The sequence below is a fragment of the Puntigrus tetrazona genome, chromosome 11, assembly GCF_018831695.1.
Source record: "Puntigrus tetrazona isolate hp1 chromosome 11, ASM1883169v1, whole genome shotgun sequence".
Lineage (NCBI taxonomy): Eukaryota > Metazoa > Chordata > Actinopteri > Cypriniformes > Cyprinidae > Puntigrus > Puntigrus tetrazona.
The window spans coordinates 12,768,511-12,788,510 of NC_056709.1; the positions used below are offsets into that span (position 1 = coordinate 12,768,511).

At 37.4% G+C, this 20,000-nt stretch overlaps 2 protein-coding genes across 2 annotated transcripts in view; both read left to right on the forward strand.

The window, feature by feature from the left end:
• The window catches only part of LOC122353861 (G protein-coupled receptor 137Ba-like), a 1,117,577-nt gene that overhangs the window by 1,015,966 nt on the left and 81,611 nt on the right, over positions 1-20,000 (forward strand). The window lies entirely within an intron of this gene.
• slmapa (sarcolemma associated protein a) overlaps positions 1-20,000 on the forward strand; it is a 51,990-nt gene that overhangs the window by 304 nt on the left and 31,686 nt on the right. Inside the window, 3 exon segments of the mRNA XM_043251780.1 lie at positions 1-1,077; positions 13,362-13,509; positions 14,862-14,934. The exon segment at positions 1-1,077 is cut by the window's left edge and continues 304 nt beyond it. Of these exon segments, the coding sequence (XP_043107715.1) occupies positions 880-1,077; positions 13,362-13,509; positions 14,862-14,934 (419 nt within the window). The 5' untranslated portion in view covers positions 1-879.

Genomic DNA, 20,000 nt, shown 5'->3' on the forward strand with positions numbered 1-20,000 from the left:
GAACAAATAACTTCTTTCTCCCGGATAAATTCACTCGGAATTACCTCTGAAGTCTTTTTCGGTCCGGAGGGCTTGATGAGAAGAAGATAAAGGCCACCGTTACCTCAGCGAAGCTAACGCGCTAATATGAAGTTAGCCAGCTAACGCTGTGGTACGCAAGAAAACACCCTCCGCGGGAGCGCTGTATAACGCTTACATGGTTTTGACAGTTAAAAGCTTGCAAATGTCGGGCTGATTAGGTTTTTGAGCTTTTGTTGTCGTAGTGAAACGTTTATCTGTCTTGGGGAGTGGTGGCTTGACGATATGTCCTGCATACTTCATCCAAACCCACTCGCGATATTAATCTTCATTAGGGTTTAACATTTGCATCAGTGCCCGTTAATACAGAAGTCGTTGCCTGTTAATCTAGAAACGCATGTCACACGGCGAGCAGTCTTATTTCTGCGGGGAGTATAGATTAGCTGGTCCAACAGGTTACTAACGTTATATATTAGCGTTACTGGCTTGTTTTTTTGATCAGGCCTATGGTTGTGAAGGGGGATGAGGATGAATTGTGTAGGGAACGAGGTGTAACGGGTCAAGTTGTGGACTGTCATCTTAAAAAACTGATTTGTATGGAATTGGGCAGCTGGTTTGGCATCATGGGGGTCTCGCAAGGGGTCATGAAGTCGTCTACATAGTGTCTAACTAGTCATTTCGACGTTATGTAGTCGGTCAGCAGGAGAGCTCTGTCTTTTCTTAAAGTTTTTCGTGTTGCTATGTGCGTTGTTCTCCTGCTAATTCGTTAAAAAGATCGGAGAGTTGGAGCAAAGGGCCAGTCTGGATCAAGAAACCCTGTCTTTCGTCTCTGGTTGGAGTAGCACTCCCAAGCCATCCTCAATGCCTTCAGCGCTGGCCGTGTTCACCTGCCGCCCGAATTCCCACCCGTTTCAGGAACGCCACGTCTACCTGGATGAGCCGGTCAAGATCGGGCGCTCCGTGGCCCGGTGTCGCCCTGCCCAGAACAACGCCACCTTCGACTGCAAGGTGTTGTCCAGGAATCACGCTCTGGTGTGGTTCGACCACAAGACAGGAAAGGTAAGTGTCGTCGTTCTCTTGGCAGGCAGAACAAGTCAGATCAGCTCTTAAGTCAACTGCTTGTCTGACATGCAGGTGAAAAATGCACCCCAAGCTGTCTTGATTTATTAGGATTTTCTGTCTACGATAGGTTTATATGCATTCAGCGGTCTCCACCCAGAAGCGTTTAAACAATAAAAGCCCCAGTTAGTAACACTTTACAATAAACTCCCAGCAGTATTCACTCTCAGTGAGGAATACAATGTTTATTCATCTTTGTTAAAGTTAATAAAAATACAGCTGCTGTAACAGATTTAGCAATATGTTAGGAAATTATGAAATTAAGTAAAAGTACCAAATGTATTGCCACTCTTTTTTTTTATTGTTAGTTCAAGTGTACTAATGTTAAAACCTTTTTGTAAAGTGTTAACGCTGAATGCCATTGCATTACATAGCAAAATATCCTAATACAAATTTACTTTTCTCGGCTGTTTTTGGCTTTTTAAATTGATATTTTTTATGTAAAATGTGTTGTTTTAAGTTTATTATTTGAATAATAAAACTGAGAGACAAACGGAAACAATAATGAATGGGCGGGGGTTAGGCATTTATTTGATTTTATTGATACGAATTGATTTAATTGAATCAATAATATTGAATTAGGTAATTGAGTACTTTTAAATCATCCTTGGAAGTATAATGATGCCCTCTTGGTTGAGAAAAACGTTTAAAGCATGTTTGTATGTTTCACTAAAATACATGATGCTTGGTTTAAAAGTGAACTTGATTAAAGGCTGTGGACTAAAAAAATAAAAGTACATTATATCCAATTGTGTTACATTATAATGCATTTTAAAACAAAATGAATTCATATTCTCTCAATTTCAGTGCAAAAATCACTCTCATTCGTGATAAACAAAGCAACGAAATGACTATTAATGGCTTGTCCTCCCTCCCCTGTGATTTTGGTATGGCGTGTTTAATCAAAGGTCAAAGGATCGGTCATCTCTGACCTACAGAGTGATGTTTATACGTCATTGAACGGATAAGATGTGATCGTTTGCATTACGCGCAGCCTCCGTCACAGCCATAATGACCCGTAACATCTCGTGAAAGGTGACGGCGTTCGAACATCTTTTTGAGATTATCTCACATAACACCGCTGTGGTAAGTTAATGCTGCGTTGATGCTGCATTTACCCGGCAGGTACGTGCATCGCTGTGGCTCTCCTTCCACAGCGTCGTGTGTGAACGAAAGCGTAAAATAATCCCGAACGTATTCCACTCCGCCCGCGTTACCCAGGAACGAGCGTTTAGTGTGAGCTTTGGTTTAATACCGGGGATTCAATGAGTCCTACTTTTAAAATATGACACATTTTGACAGTGCAAGTGCGCAGCGTATTAGGTCATGGCTTGTTTTGTCCCTTAGGCGAGCTTGCGCTTTCCAGTGGTGTTTTTCGGTTGTTTAAAGTATGGTGTGAAATGCGAGGATGTCCCCGTTTGTTGTTACAGTTTGCACGCGTAAGGAGGTTTTCTGTAGGTGTGTTTTGCCTGTAAAGAGGAAGCGTGTGAAGGCAGTGAAGTTTTGCCATCATCACTCTGGGGAATAATTTCTCAGCTGTTGGGAAATAATTGCGGCTACGGTTGCTAACTGCAGTCACGTAGATTAAGGTGCGGTGTTTGAATTAAGGGAGTGCTGCACGCCACTAAACCAGGTGAGGCGATTAACCCTTCAGAAACAACTTGTGCTTTGATTGAAAGAAAAGCATTAATCTGACAAATTAAAGAAGAATGATGCGGTAAATGTGGTGAGCACCAATAATAATGTTCTGTAACCTTACCTAAACCTAGAGGCGGTTTGAAGAAATTCTAATAACATCACATATCACGGTATTTATAAAATATAGTTGTTTTGGCTGAAACGCTTGCATATCGCTTAAGCATGTGTTATTAATGTGTGTTTGATAATCTAAACCTCATCTCGTTTGATTAGACGATTAGAACGTATTAGTAGCATACACCAAACGTACCATTGAAATCAATGTTTCTTCTTTACAGACGTGAGATTCAGTGTTATTATGGTTATATCTAATTAAATAGCAATTTTTACACTTAAAACTAACTTTCTTTTTTTCCGTTTGAGGGCAAAAAAGTTTGAAAAGGATGAGCGACTGTATACGGTCTCCGAACATTCGCTGCTGGAGGCGGGGTTTAGATTAATGTAACCATGACGCGGCACTTGCACGCTAGCCTGTAAGTTTGATTAAAACAAAGGTTTATTTAATATGTGCCTTTTTAAATTAGCTTTGAAAGAAGAACAACCACGACAGCAGCAGTGTGGTGTAATATTTATTTGCTTGCTGCATTTCCTTTCATTCTTTTCGTGGCTTTGGAAAACTTGTGTTTCTCTGCGGCACTTTTTTGCAACTACAAGCTTCGTTGTAGGAATTAATTGCTTTCGCTGAACTTTTAAATGGTAGCTCAAAGGTGTTTGGGAGCTAAAACTAACTCCCCCAAAAAGTAATCCGATACGAACTACCTAAACAACTTCTTTTTGACCTGATTGGCCTTTATTTTGTGCTTCAATTTAATTTGAAGTACATCGGGCCTTTAAAGGGCTTTCATTTAATGGTTGAACTCTATAATAAAAGGATGTATTTTTATCAATTATAACTATATAAGTAGTTAATTATGAACAAATATTAGCTGTTACTTTATGATTATTGAGATGATTTTTAAATACTTTTTTCCCCATCCTTGCATCGTAGGAATGATTTTCCTCTCAGGCTGTTCAAGGTGCAAACGAGTTTGTTTCTTTATCGGAAAGGATTTGTAGAAAAATTTGTAGCATGACATCACAATGGATCCTTTGTAGCGAATGTGTGTAACAAATCTCTCAAGATATTTTAACTTCAAGCCGTTGCTTTTGGCCAAAATAGTGCATAATCCAATTTTTGCTTGTAAACAGTGCTTGATTTGTGCATATATCACTCCTGATTCTGGTGGAAAGCGGTGTTATGGATTATGGACTTTCTTAGTCAGGAACAATGGTTTGGTTAAAAACGTTACAGTAATGGATTTAATTCTTTCCACGTCACAAACCGTTAACTGATGGACTGGAGTGGTGTCGATCGGTGGTTTGTGGATTATTGGTTTGTTTTTATCAGCTCTTTGGACGATCATTCTGACGGCACCCATTCACTGCAGAAGATCTTTTAGTGAACAAGTGGTGTAATGCTCCATTTGTACAATTGCAAGATTTTATCTGTCGCTGCTTCTTGTTACCATTTCCTCTCCGGGATTGGTTGTCCGCATACAGTAGGAAAGTGCAGTAATGACCCGGAGAGACTTTGCTCCTATTGGCACGGTTTCTGTCGGAAAGATGTGCCAAGATGAAGCTACCTAAACTGGGCCAGCCAATAGTTGGCATAATGTGAAATGGTGCCGATATCACCACCTGTCCACTGGCTTTGTGAAGCTGTGTACTACAAATGCGGGCACTGCTGAAAAGGTGGTGATTGTAACTGTATGCTAGAGAATGTTGCCTATATTTATCGGCATCAATCAAAGCCTCACGGCCGCTAATAGAGTGTCTGGATGACTGCTCTCAGGCCTGACACTGCTATTTCTTCTAATGGATTTGGCAAAATTACACCCATGAGAACGAAGCCACTGTGTTTCCAAGATGCACCGTCCTGCCAGGCCCCTGGCTGTCATCTGTGCCCTAGTTAGACCAGCTTTTAATTAATGTGGTTCGCTTCTCATTATGTTTTCCTTCAGGATTTGAATTTGTGAGCGCCCAGGTTTGCTTTTGATCTACTTGAATTGTGTTGCGCTCAATTTCGGACCGATCGATAAATGTAAGCCCTCGTGTTGCTCTGTGCATGGGTGCACTGGAAGTAGAAATAAGATCCGAGCTGTTTGCGTCTTTCCTTTAGCCTCGAGTTGACTTGAGCGAGCAGAAGCGTTTAACTGAAGGAATAGTCCACCTGATAATAAGGATGTGCTGAAAGAGATATGTTTGTTTCTTCGTCGTAATCTAATCAATTAATGTCTTGTGAAGCAAAAAAAAAAAAACATTAATTGTCTACATCTTGACACAAATCATATTTTTAGATATCTCAGTACAAGTTTCTTTAAGTTAAGTCTGGGACTATGCTGTGAAACCAGGCCCATGTTTTAACTTTATACCATCACTTCTGGCCAAAAAAATCACCTCCTCCAGTGAAAAACTGCAGTTGTCCTCTCACATCAAAATTCACCTACATATTTTTTTTTAGAAATGTTTTATCTTGTAAACAGTGTTTGATTTGTGCAAATTTTTCAGTATTCAGTGGAGAAAGCCTTATTATGGACAGAGAACTTTAGTTCAAAGATGAAAAATCGGTCCCACTTCATATTAGCTGTCCGTAATGCACATTTAAATGAATAATTTACTACAACGCACTTATTGTGCACATGCATTTTTACATTGTACTTGTATTTTTTAAAAATACCTATACGTAATTACATCTGTAATCAATTTTTGTACATTTTGTAATTAAACCATTGACCCGTCCATTACATTTTAACCACCAAACCTGTCAATAATCTGACCCGTATCGCACCTGAATAGCAGCAAAGGTGTTTTGCAATACAGTATGCCCACAATAAGTGCATTGTACTTATTTAGATAATAGTTAAGGCCACCTTAATAAACGTGTGACCTAAAAATGTCTTCATGTTATGGATAGTCATGCGAGTTTAGGACAGTCTGTTATTTGGCTTGTTAGTGTTAGGTGACTGCTAGAATCATTATGTAAATATTAAATGCAGATACTACTATCTGCTCAAAGTCTAGATGAAAAAGAGCCCTTAGAATAGAGTTCTACCTGGCAGCTTTATAAATATCCACTAGACGTATTGTGAATTCGAGTGTATTTATGTGTCATGAATAGGTTGTTTACATTTGCGGCATTGTTCCTCTCTGTTTCGAATAAGACTTTATCTGATGCCATGGAAACAGCATAGGAGATTTCATCCATGTCACATGATGTGGGTCTAATATCAATTAATTGCTTAAACTATTTTATTGGTTCTGGATATGTAATATGTCGTAATAAATCAGCTTTTCTGTTTGTGCATCTGATATATTTATTGTTCTGCGTTTTCCGAAGTCTCGACAAAGAACGACTTCTCTTCGTCCGTCTGTGGCGTCGCTGGTCATCTGTCTTTAGCGTATTTCGCTGCAGGCCGCTGCATACTTTCTGTCGAAGTGTGAGTTCTGTTGTCGAGTCTTAAAATAGCATGATGCCATTTGCGCCCCGTTTTTTTTTTTAGCCCGTTGTTATTATAGGCGGCTCCAAGACGGGGACAACTGGCTAGCAGCTGACTTGAGCTAGCGGCCCACACCCCAGATCTCCGCTCTTTATGCTCATCAGCCTGCGACGTGTCAGAAAATATTGATAGTTATAGTAATGCTTGTGTTGGAGTTGAAAGTGCACTGTCATGATGTTCTTTACAGTGAACGAGCTTATTCACAAATAACGGATTTGTACTCGCAGGCAAGCACGATGTTGTGTCCTGATTCGGCAAAGCTTTCTTATAACTCGTAGTCATTTCAAATCTCAGCTGCAGTTTAATATTTGCAGACAAATACAATGCCACAGACGGCCGGTAACGTGTCATAGGACTCTTGCGAGCGCTTTTATCTAACGAGATCGTGTCAACGCAAATTAATAATATTAGCTGTGAGACGTCTTAATTGGATCATCTATGCAAATCCATGCAAGTTTTCGACACCGCGCAAAGCTCTGACATACTTCTACAGCGCTGTAATCATAAAACCCAAAGTCCGTTTTATCCACCCTGTTAATTCATTGGAAGGCAGACGGGACGTTCATACTACGTTTTACATTTCAAACACGCATCAAGCCCCGTCTTAAGATGCTGTTTATTTCACAGATGCTCGTGTTTTCTTCTAAGCACTTTGCCGGTGATCGCCGAAATCACTACATTCTTCTTTTGGTTTCTAAGTAACTGTAAACACTCTCTCAACGGCCTCCTTATTTGTAGCTTTTAAATCAATCCCTTTTTAACTCGGGCTGCTAACAGGGAATATATCTGCCGTGAGGATCAAGCCGTATCATGATTAACATGAGCTATAATTTAAAAACATCAAATGAGTGAACAGCCAGTACCAGTTTTTGTATTTCGTGTAGTTTGTACTTGTACCGTTATATCTCGAACCCTAACAGTTGCTTGAAATATGCTCGAAGCTTGTAGATGAGTCTGTATGGTCGTTTCTTCCCAATTAGGCAGAAAGTCACATTTCTGAAACCTTCACTCTTCTCTTGTAAAATCAGCTGCTGTTCATATTTCAAGAAACTGCTGCACTTAACTAACTCATTCCCTTTTTTTCTGCGTCTCACCTCTGCTGTTTTAAAGCTTTTTGTACTAATCCGATTCTTTTGACAGCCTGCTTATTATCTTCGCTTCGGATAAATCTCTGCTACATTATTGCATGTAAATATTATTGCAGTCCATTCAGACACTGAAACGCGTAACTCAATACAGATAGATAGAAGTACGCTTTCTGTAATTCTCGGCTGGCAGTTGGGTATCTCTCTGGGTCCGTGCCTTCGCTCCGGTGTTTTGAAAAGCTGATGATGGAGGACTTTAATGGAATAAACATTTTGGCCTAGCTTTTTATTAAGTTCTCAGAGGATTGGTAGTATTTGAGAACGACAGACTCCAGGCTTTAGGAAACACAAACATTGGCCGGAGCTTCAGAAGCGAAGTTGATATTGATTACCGGCCTGCTGAATCATAATGGAGTGGTTTTTGATGGATGTTTTTGCAGCATGAGTGTATATTGACTTGGTAAATATATAGGAAGCTTCGATTTTTTTGAACTATGTAGTGTTAATCTTTTTATTTAAGTTTATTAACGCAATTCTGTAGTCGACAGTTGCTTTAATTCAGTCGTTAGCACTGCGATATTTTAGAAAAGCATCAGTTATGTGGTGTTTAAAGTATATAGCGTTAATCCTTTTCTTTCAGTTTATCAAAAAGATTAAACATGAATGAATAGAAGTTGAATATTTTAATTTAGCGCTGCAATATGTTATTGCACTTGTGTTATAGAGAAGCGTTAAATCGATCAGTTATGTATTAAATGTAACGTAATACAGCATTTTACACATGCTAGTAATACCGCGTACGCGTGAATATGCCATTGCTGTCTTTTATTTGCCGTAATTTTAATACTCCGCTTATTAAATGTCTGAATAGTTGGTTAAAGTTTGCTGCTTGACCGCTTTTAGTCCACTTTGCAAATTAGTTGCATAGAAAAATGGATTAAAATGAATAAACATCACCCGGCCTTGCTATCCTAAATTGTCCATATATTATTTTCTTAAAGACCGAAAAACTGCGTTACACTGTACTGAACTTTCAGCGAACCTTGTTTAATGAAATGACTCTACAATTTTCCAAGGAAAGACCTTTTGAAATCTTAAACCCCACTTAGTCTTGAGTTATTCTGTAGCTAATAACACGTGTTAAATCTCCACGAGGTCTGATCGAGCGTTCGGAGAAAACCGAATTGCTTCATCTGTTTGTAGTAAGATTATTTTTGCTGCAGTAATTCGTTCAGGTTTGCTACAATTGAGTTTGTTTACGTATCTGTTGACTTGCGTCGCATTTCCAGCACGATTGAGAAGATTTAAGCCGTCCAAGTTGGTATTGATTTGCCTGGTTCTTTAGGATTGAGGTTAAGGGTGCTTTATTGCCTGACCTGCTGATTAGTAACCAAGCTTAACGGGTTAGCGTCTTCTCCATAGCTGACCTGCTTTACACAGCCTGCGCGATCGATGTTAATTTCCTCCGCCAGGCCGTTTGTTTTCCGTCCCGGGATGAAGCTCTTTTCAGGTAGGAGTGATTTAGGTTCAGACTTGCTTTTGAAGCTTAAACACTGCATTCCTTCAAGATCTCAGCGCTGGCTTTCAGAGCTGTTCTCATGCAATAAATCTTGTGGCTTTTGGCTGATATGATTAAGGGAGAGTAACACAGACAGTCTGATGTGAGCTTATGTACTGTTTTGACTAGAAAAGCCAAGTAATGGATTGCACCAAATCTCCTTGTGATGAAAATAAGCTCGCAGCAGTTGATTTAGTTTAATTTGTTTTATTTTTATATTTCCTTTCTCCTTAATTTAGTTGTTTTCTGTTCACATAGTTATGTAAAATGCCCTTGCAACTAGCAGAAAGTTTTAGTTCTCTTTGGATAAAAGCGTCTGCAAAATGACTAAATGTAAATGTAAAATTTGATTATAATTTTATTTTTAAAGTAATAATTGTTTTTGTGATTTTAATGTTCACACTCAATATTTTATGACTTCATATAATTATTATGCTATATAAAACGTTCTTTAAAGTTTACAGAAAACCGATTTTCATGTTGTTTGATGATTGTTTTTGATGTTTAGACAATATGAAATGAATTGAACATAGCTTCTGATTGCAGTGTTTAGAGACTTTGCAGACATTCATTGATTGTCAAATCTTTTGATGAGAATAAAAACGTAGTCTATTTTGAGAGTTCAAGGCTACTTTTTGAAAAACATTAAGCAATTTTAATTTGTTTACTGCATTCGTTTTATTTTAATAAAGGTAGTTAACATTAGTTAACAACATCAGCAAACAATCTAAGAATGAGCAATACTTCTACAGCATTAATTTTAATGTTAATTTCAACAACTTGTTTAGCATTTGCTAACGTACTGCGTTAACAAAGACTAATAAATAGTGTAATGTATTGCTCATTATTCGTTCGTGTTAATCAATACATTCCCAAACCACACCTTATTGTGTCTGACAACTCTAACTCTCCAAGCAGGCATAACCATCCAACAAGAGCAGAAATATCTTGCTTTAAACCATTCTACAAGCAGAGCCGAGTTGACGTTCCTTCCCGTGATTCCTTTTAATTATCAGTGTTGGAAGTGTTAATTGCACAAATCTTCCCTGCACTTGTTTGCGCAGGGTAATACCGCCTTTCCGTGCAGCTTATATAAAACCTGCGCTCGAAATAGTTCCAGTCCGCGCACGGGCTCGGTTAGGTCGAATATAAAGAGGCTTCTTGAGACGAATGATGACCTTCGCGCCGATCTCGGGAATGCTGGCACCTGTGTGAGATGTGCTCCTGAATAAGTCGAAGTCGGTTTTGCGTTCGAGGCAGAAGGCTGGTGGCAGCATCGGCTCTCTTTAGGAATGCTAATGCGCTCTTTGTCGACGGGATGTGGGGGCGAACCCCTGACAGAAAAATCATCCCTCTCTCGTTCTCTCTCGCCACTCGACAGTCGCTGTGACACATGCAGGTGCATTAGTGCCGCATCCCAGCATATTTAATCAATATTTAACACGCCAGCTGTTGATAAACGAAGGCGAGCAGAAGTTCCTCCCTTAACTGTATAAAGTCAAACGACTTTTATAATTATAGTTTAGGAAGTGTTTTACATTACCAAATAAGAAAAAAGAGAGAACAGTTCTGAAGTAAATTGAAGTTCATCTAAACTTGTGTAAAATAAATAAATAAATACTATTATTAGTAGTGCTGGGTTATGCATCCAAAATGGGTTATTATGTGTTTATGTATATATAAATTCACATTTATATATTTTAGAAAATAGTGTTTCTAAATGATACTGTATGTGTTTTTTTTTATAAGTATACTCAATACACCCATTATGTTCGCAAAAAACATTTATTTTGTATTTTGGATGCTATTAATTGTTTCCCAGCACTAATTAATATTAGCGATGATGGTAATATTGTGACCTTTTTTGCGTGAATGTTTGTTATATTGCAGTTGAAATGATCATATATAAGGTATAATTTTCTGACCACGTAGCACTAATATATAAAAAAAAATATTTAAAAAAATTACATTTAAAAATTTTTATTTTTTAAATATTTAAAGTTAAAGGCTATTAAAAATACTTTATTTGTTTTCCTGCTTGTTGAGAAGCATGAACATGTGAAAGTGTTGTTAAACGATTAAAATATTAATTGGCTTAAATCTCAGGGTGTATTTAGAGCAAATATTTAATGTCAAAGTTGCTTTGCAGTAACAAATATTTGAGAATCCCTGCAGTGGTGCACATCTATTTCATACGCGTTTTTTTAAAATACTGTCTGTGTTTCCATGTAATCTAATTGAAGTGTAATATCACGTGTTTTGTGGTCGTCATGCATTGCTGTCTATGGAGTTTGATTAATTCTCATTTTTACTCATTTCCTGCTTATGCGTAAGTGACACTACCGAAATGGGCTTTTAGAAAGAAACGTAAAGCGCAAGAGATCTGCGACCACAATAACCAGCCAGCACAAGCGTTAGCAAGAGGAAATAGGAGGGAATATGCTATGTCATTTGTGCTTCTCCATTCTTTCTCATTTGCTTGTGCACACTTACTAGTTCTGCGCTTTTAAAGTCACAACGCGGCTGAAATATCAGCCTTGAACCCGAGTTACTTTCCTGTTGCCTGGCTTTCCGATTCAGACCAGCCTAATTCTTTATGCACATGAGCTAATCTGTGTTTTCTCTAAACGGGCTGGTCGCTTACGAACAGATGCATCGCCGATGTCATGCGGTCTCCGTGCCAGAATACACGTAAGACGAACACAGATAGCACATTTCGCTCCCGCTATGATGGAGGATGTGATTCCGGCACGATTTCATGGCCGATAGGTTGCACAAAGTAAAGTAAAATGGATGTTGGTTTGCGGGTCCTATCCTCATCAAGTCATAAACTTCATGGCAAAGCGCTTTACAGTGTCTAGAAACGCACAATAAAGCGCTACATAAAACGTTTAATTCATTCGTAACCTTGATTGCATCGCTTCGAAGGAGACCGCATTCATCCTGTGGCTTAACCTGATGAACCGGTTGGCACATGTGACTCGTGATGTGGGATGCTGGCTTTGGGCGGAAATAATGAATGTCACTCATACTGTAGTCGCGTTTGACAGTGAGCCTATTCAGCAGCATTCATTCTGAATGAGTTCAACGGAGTACATGAAGCTATTGCTATTCATGACTCTAAAGCCAGTTGTCTGGCACCTTTCGATGGCTGTTTGTTATTAGGTGTGTAGCTCAAAGCGATCAGGGATATCGAATGTGGCGAGTAAAACGACTTAAGAGCTTACCTGGGCACACTTAAGGATAGTTTTGGTTATTTTAAGACGACAAAATACATTTGTACCTGTAACTTGTACGAGCAGAGGTTGCTTTTGATTGCCTTTCGGTCAAATGATGTTTAATTAGTGACGTTTGATCACAGTAGCAAGACATTACATATGTCAGACAGGTGCTGATTTTATTCGAATATTATTTACTTACTGTTATAGTATGCATTAATATTTTGTATTGTAGTTATTGCTGGAATTTAGGTTTTAATAATTTTACTTTGTACTATTGTATATTATGTTTTTTCTAATTCAGTGTATTTTAGTAATAACTTAAATGAGCATTTATTTTGCTTTCATTTTAATTTAAATTGTGCTTTTGTCTTTTTTTTAAGCAAATTTTTAAAGTAACAGTTCTAATTTTAAACGACTTAAGATTTTGTAGTGTTCATTTTAGCTTTGTGCTTTTATTATTATTATTATTATTATTATTTTATATATATATAGCACAAATATTTATATATATATATATATATATAATGTGTTTTTCCTTTTATTATTATTATTATTTTATATATAGCACAAATATATTTTTTTATATATATATATTATATATATTTTATTTATATTATATATATATATATATATATATATATATATATATATATATATATATATATATATATATATATATGAAGAAGGCAAATATTTGACAAAATATTTTGATATTTTCCATCAAATATTTGTATGAAAAATATCTTTTACAAAACTAAAATGAAGTGTGTCATTTTACCAGTATTTTTATTTCACTACTGCCTGTTTGAAACCGTTTTTAAGTTATTGTAAACGATAACAAAACTGCGGTGTCTAGTTACCAGTCTGGTCAGGTTCTAGGTTTTAAGTTTCTCTACTGTATAAAGAATGTGTTGTAAACTGTATTGTTACAGTGAACCTGTTGACTTCTGTAAACCGCATTAAATGTAGTCTGATTGTTTCTCCTCCTGGTCACTGCAGGTTCATCTTGAGCACTTCCTCCTTTAAACTATCGCTGTCCTTCAGCTGTGACATTTGTTCTGCACTCTTCGTTGTAGCGCTGAATTTGACGCACCGGTGATCTTTTCCGTCTCTTCTCTCTTCACAGTTCTATCTGCAGGACACCAAAAGCAGCAATGGCACCTTCATCAACAGCCAGCGTCTGAGCCGAGGGTCGGAGGAGAGTCCTCCCTGTGAGGTGCTCTCCGGGGACATCATTCAGTTTGGGGTGGATGTGACGGAGAACACCCGGAAAGGTGAGAAAAGCCCAGCTATAATGAAACATGATCCATCTTTGTGTTTATGAACGTCTGTAGGGCAGGCGTGGATGTTTAAATATAAAGCTTTCTTTTTGGATATGAAACACTGAATTTTTATTTATAATATTTACTACTTATCTTTATTTATATTAAATATAATATGTAAATATAATATATTTTTTTAATTACTATGTGAAATGTTTTTTTTTGCATAAGCAAATATTTATATTTATATTTAATGTTTTATGATATGTACTACAATAATTTTTATTTGTTAAATATTGTATATTAAATGCACAATATATTGAATATTGCATATAAATATTATTTTTATACATCAAGTGTATTATTGAAATATTTTAAATGTAACAAATATTAAATATGTAAATGTATAAAATCTTAAATATATAAAATAGGTTTTGTATGTTTGTATATCACCTGCATAACGTCATCCTTGCGGATCAAATTAAAGCATTAAAGGTGATCAAATTAGCTTGTTATTGATGTGTGGTTTGTTAGTATAGGACGATGTTTTTGGCTGAGATATAACTATTTAAAAAAATCCTGAATCTGCGGGTGCAAATAGGTCCTTAGCAATGCATATTACCAATCAAACATAGTCTTGATATATACTTGTTGTAGGAAGTTATTAGTAATTAATATACTAATGATTCTTACCATAAAGGAAAATTTTGTCACATGCATGTTGGCTTTTGCTACACACATACCTGTGCTACTTATGCGTTTTGTGCTTCAGGGTCGCATTTGTTAACATTTTTTAGTGCTGATGAGTGTTAATTAATTCATTTTTTGTTATTGTAATATGCGTTACGGCTCTAGAAATACAGCCGTTACATACACCGCCTTTTAAAGATGCCGTAATGCAGAGACGGCTTTTGAAACCCAAGAGCGCTGGCCGGTTGCTGCTCTGGATGTGTCGTAACTCATGGGACACTTTCACAATCACGCACGAATGCAGAGTAACTTGCTCTTTAGAACGAGCGAAGACGAACGTTACTTCACAAAGCGAAAGTACACATGCATTTTAACTGTTGAGGCATTGAAATGAAGTTCCAGTTTTTTTTGGAAACTTGGTTCCTGTCGCTTTTGGGAGTTTTTACGTTGTTGTGGCACAAATGTCTCGCGTCTCGTCAGAACATCAAGGGTTCTTATGAGTCTCCGGATATATTTGATGAGCAAAGCTTCTTATGCAGCCTCGTTTTAATGACCAGGTTGTGCTTAGGATAACCTCTAGCTTCGTTTAAATTCCTCCTGTTATGAAAACAATGCGTTTTTGCTCAACCGCTCTTGTCATGCATCCTCAGTTTCTGTTTCTTGTGTCGTTTTAGTCACTCATGGCTGTATAGTGTCGACCATCAAGCTCTTCTTACCAGATGGCATGGAAGCTCGGCGGCGATCAGAGTAAGTACTTTTTTTAAGATAATTTTTTTTTTTACTCCGCTAAACCTGGTGAAATATTCTTTAAGGTAACTGGTGCTTGCAAGCTCTATCACATGCACATAATGTGATAAAATCTCTGAGAGCTGAGGCTTACAGCTGCTGATTCCACTGATGCGCTTGACCAAAACAACATTTGCCTGTGCTTGTTCAGAGGAAGCGACATGTGGGCTGTTAGTTTGACTGTTTCTGGCCAAACGTTGCATGACGGGAATTGGTGGAGGATCGCATCTAGGCTTTTATGCTGGTTTATTGTTCATTGATTGCGTCATTTCCTATGTTTGTGATTTATTTATTATTTATTATTTATTATTTAGCAAATGCACGTTGCGTATGCGTTACACACGTTATCTCACTACATGCCACGAAGATGCAGAATATTCCAAATAGACTCAAAGCAAATCGTTTAAGAAAAATAGTGAGCAAAAATGTGTAAATGCACAAATACGTCTACGTAATGTGGTTTTAGTTTTACAATTACTAAATCAAGAAAAAAAAGTGTGCATATATATTTATATGATCTTACTGCTGTCAAATAATTAATCACAAATAATTGCATATAAAATATGTTTTTGATAACGTAATGTGTATAAACACATGTATATATTTAAAATATATTTTTAATATTAAATATTAATATTTTATATTAATATAAATATATGCATATAAATGCATGTGAATATTTGTATATATGCTGTTTGTGTGTGTCTTTGTATATACATCATATACATTGCACACATACATAATATAATATGTAAGTGAAAACTGCGATTAATCATATGCTGTATATATAACTATATATGTGTGCGTGTATACACACACACACACACATATATAATAAACAAACAACTGCAACAAAATGATTACAACATTAACAAAAATGATAAAAAATATATAAAAATTGAATGTATAAAAATCTACATTTTCTCTGCTTAAACACACGATATTCTTTTCAAATGTGATTCCCACATTGTTCATCAGATTGTAGCGACAGCTTTTTTGGGGGGGTTTTACACGCCCAAAGGCCTCAATTACATTTTGTGCGTGATTCCCCGAGTCCCGGCCACTCATTGATTTTTGATTGGATTTTGGTGACGCTGCGCTAACGGCAGACCGTCTGAGACGAGAGATGAGCGCACGCACCGCAGGGGTCTCGCGGGTCTCATCCGCCTCCATCTGCTCCGTTTCTACAGCATTAGTCTGAGTGTCACCAAATCCAGACAGCTTTTATTACGTTGACATCTAGGTATATGCCAGCAAAGTCCACTTGCGTTCTCTTCATTTAGTTAAAAGGCTCTGTAGCTACTATTCCGGGTTCAGAGCCAAGCCGTCGCGCGGTCAGTAATCTGATGCTCGGCACGGCTGCCGTTTATTATATTCACAAAGAGGAGATATTGATGGTCTTGTTGACGGAGGGGATTTCCTACCACCGTACGACTGCCATGTTTGACCGCGCGCGCATCGGCGGCTATATAAATCGTTTAACGGAAGGCATCCGTGAAGCAGATGGCTCTCGCGCCGAACGCTTCCCCGGGGACATCGCTGCTGGCAGGACCTGTTAAACCGACTCGCGTGGAAACAAGGTGTGTGCCGTGGGCATCTGTGCCGCTTTTGGGGCTTTAAGAGATCTTTAGGGCTCTCCTCGATTAATGCGGAAGTGCTCGCTGAATAAAGCTGATGTTTAATGCGAGCACCAGGAAATGGCAGGGATGAGGGACCACACACCTCGAGTCTCAGCTGCTGGCAGACAGCGTCTCTAAATCCACCCCGTGGCTAGACGCATTAACGTCTGAACCTTATTTCTTTACTCTAACCCTTCTCCGTTAGGGATGGCTCAGGGATTGTTGACTGCTTGTTTAATAATTGACTGGTTCGTTAGTCGGATCAGCTAGTGAGCTGTCTCCCCCCAAAAAAAAACTGTTTATACTTAAACTATTTATATTATTATCTAATATAAGTATATTATTAAAGAGCACATTTGTACTATGTATGAAAATGTGATGAATAAAGTATGAAAATAGTTATGTATGCACATCATTTATTGCATAAAATACACTATTTTTCCATGCATTATTTTAAAATTATATTTAATACAAAATGGTATACACAGCACATTATTAATTCCTGCAATATTTTAGTTATTTTATAATGTGTCTGTGTGTGTTTATATATATATATATATATATATATATATATATATATATATATATATATATATATATACACACACACATATATTTAAGCATATTAATGTATTAATGATAAATATATTTACATATTCATACACTTACTATATATATATATATATATATATATATACACACTTATAAAGTTAATATACATTTTTAATATACTAATATAGAATATATTTAATATTTATGCAGTGTATACAATTAAAAATATATTACTAATTCACACATGAAATATAAATTCATTTGCATAATTTAATACATATGCACTTACTTTTAACAGAGTTCAACACATTTTACAAAATGTATATTTTATAAATGTATATAAAAAAATATTAAAAATAATGCAGAAAATGTATACGTATAAAGGGAAGTATTTATATGGAAATATTTATTATATTTCTCCTATCCCGCAGTCTTTATTCAGATGAATTCACTTTTGTCACAAGTTGATGTCGCTGGTCCTGCAGAAATCATTTGCTTGTTCGATATGAATTATTTGCAGTTGCACAAGCATGCTGTCCGATCCGCTTGGCCTGTTCAGCAAACACCAGTTGTGTCCCGTGACAGCGGTGGAGCTTCTTGGCCGAGCTCTCGACGTAGTCACCTGTTCACATCCAGCTTGTGGATGTATTTATAGAAGCCGCACGCGTCTAGTTGTTGAGCTCCGGTCGAGATGCGTGTTTGGGGTTAGCGGCATGTGTCCGCGCGCCTTCTGTTTATTAGGAGATGCGTTCGAGGGATTGCTTGACGTGTTTGCGGTCAGGGCTCTTACTCGCCGTTCGAGGTCAAAAAGGCAGCTTGAGAAACGGTTCCTCTGAAAGCATTACGTCCCGCTAGCCCGCTGAAATTCTTTCCAGCTAGTCGACAGAAGACATCTGCTTAAGAAATCTCCTGTCCGTTCTCAGCAAGATGCCTTCACTCTTTCCACTCGATGCAGAGCGTATAGCTCTCCGTTGTTGCTCTGTTTGGTTGGAACGGATAGATGATCGAAGGACGGGGGAAACAAGAGGGATGCGGTCGTCATCGAGGGCTGGGCCGCTGCCGATTGTTTTTATTTTCCATCTGGAGGGTGAGAAAGTCGAGCACTGGATGGAGATATGTCCCGATTTCTTTCCCGCTGTAATTGATCGCAGATTGCAGCAGATCACCCCAACCAGAACCGGGACATTGTTTCCACTTTACTCATAAGAAATGTAATGGATTTCCAATGTGCCAGTTTCACGTTATTGCTTCCATTGTGGCTTGTTTAGTTTCTGTAACGTCGTCTTTAACTCTGATCTTGACGTGGAAGCTGCTTTATTACGCTAAATCCTTATCGATTAGCCAGTGGTCAATCTCAGCACTTTTTCAGAACTGAACGTCTCTTCTTAGCCGTGTGTCAGACAAGTGCAGTGCAGTCCATTGAGGCTGCGTGTTTTATTGTGTGACTGATTTGGTTTATCAGTGATTGGTAGGGTTTGAGGGTTTTTTTAAGAACGTATAAACAACCGTTTGATTCATTTTGTTTGCTTTGCCGGTGCCAGGAATTGAAAAATGTTTTAAAACAAATGCTACTCGATCCAGTTCAGCGTGTTCGCTTTGGCCTTTGTTAATATCTGCAGATCTTCATGAATTATCATTGAGCCCATGACTGCTATATTGGAACAGCCACCTCAAACAAGTGTGTGTGTGTGTGTGTGTGTGTGTGTGGCTGCAGGCTTGGAACAGGAGAGTTACTGTGACTCATCTCTGTCTTACATAAACACACACTCACAAGACACTGAGCCTGAAGCCCATCAGTGCTCTAGTGGGAGATGCTGAGATCCTGAATCTTCTCAACTTCAAATTATAGAAACAGAACTATGCCTAGTTATGTTTAAGTAGGCTATACAAGTCTGTCTGTCTGTTTTTATATATATATATATATATATATATATATATATATATATATATAGAAGTTTTTAAACTTCTTATGCTGACTTAAAAGGTCTTTAAAGTTGTGTTTTAGCCGTTATGCTTTGGCACTGTATCTGTCAAACGCACTAAAACTGAAAGCACAATATCATGTGTTAATCTCTTCATGTTTGAGCACTTTGTTCAGGCAATCAGCTCATGATCCGGTGTTTTCCGTGCCTCAGAACGGCTCTGTTGGCAGAGAACTGCTTCATTTCATGCGCCGCGAGTTTAGCATGATTTTGGAAACACAACAGCCACGCGGTATAAATAAAACTTTGCACGTTAAATAATCTTTAAAATTTTCCGCAGTGCGCTTGTTTGACAATATATGGCTGTAACTGTTGTTGTTGTTATATTTTTGCTAGTTGCATCCCTAGTTTTTGAAAAATGCTGTGTAATGGAAAAATCAAGCCTAAATAATTTTAAATATAATAATTTACAACAACTGCACGTTGCATTTTTAGTTGCCACGTCAAATAAAAACTGTCCAAATTAAATCATGAATTAAAAATATAAATACAATTTTTTTTTAAATAGTTTTAAAATAAATTTAAAAATATATCTTAGCTGTGTGATATTCCTTAAACAAAATTATAAGAATATTATTAATTTAATTTCAGAAGTACTTTTTAGTATCCAATAGTAATATTTCATTATTATGCAGATTTTAATTGGTTGTAGTGAAGATGTATTTGACTTGAGCTTCTCTCACACGAAACCTTAAAAGCAGCTCTGGAGAGGAAGTTAGCGTGTTCGTGTCTCATTCGATGCAGACGCCATACGCCGAGTTACTAGCCACATATGCACTAGCTGTCCGTCATCATATTCATTTCTCCCGTGTGATTGCATTATAGACTAGTATGTTAATTAATCCATGTCATGAGCTTATTTCTTATTATGCAT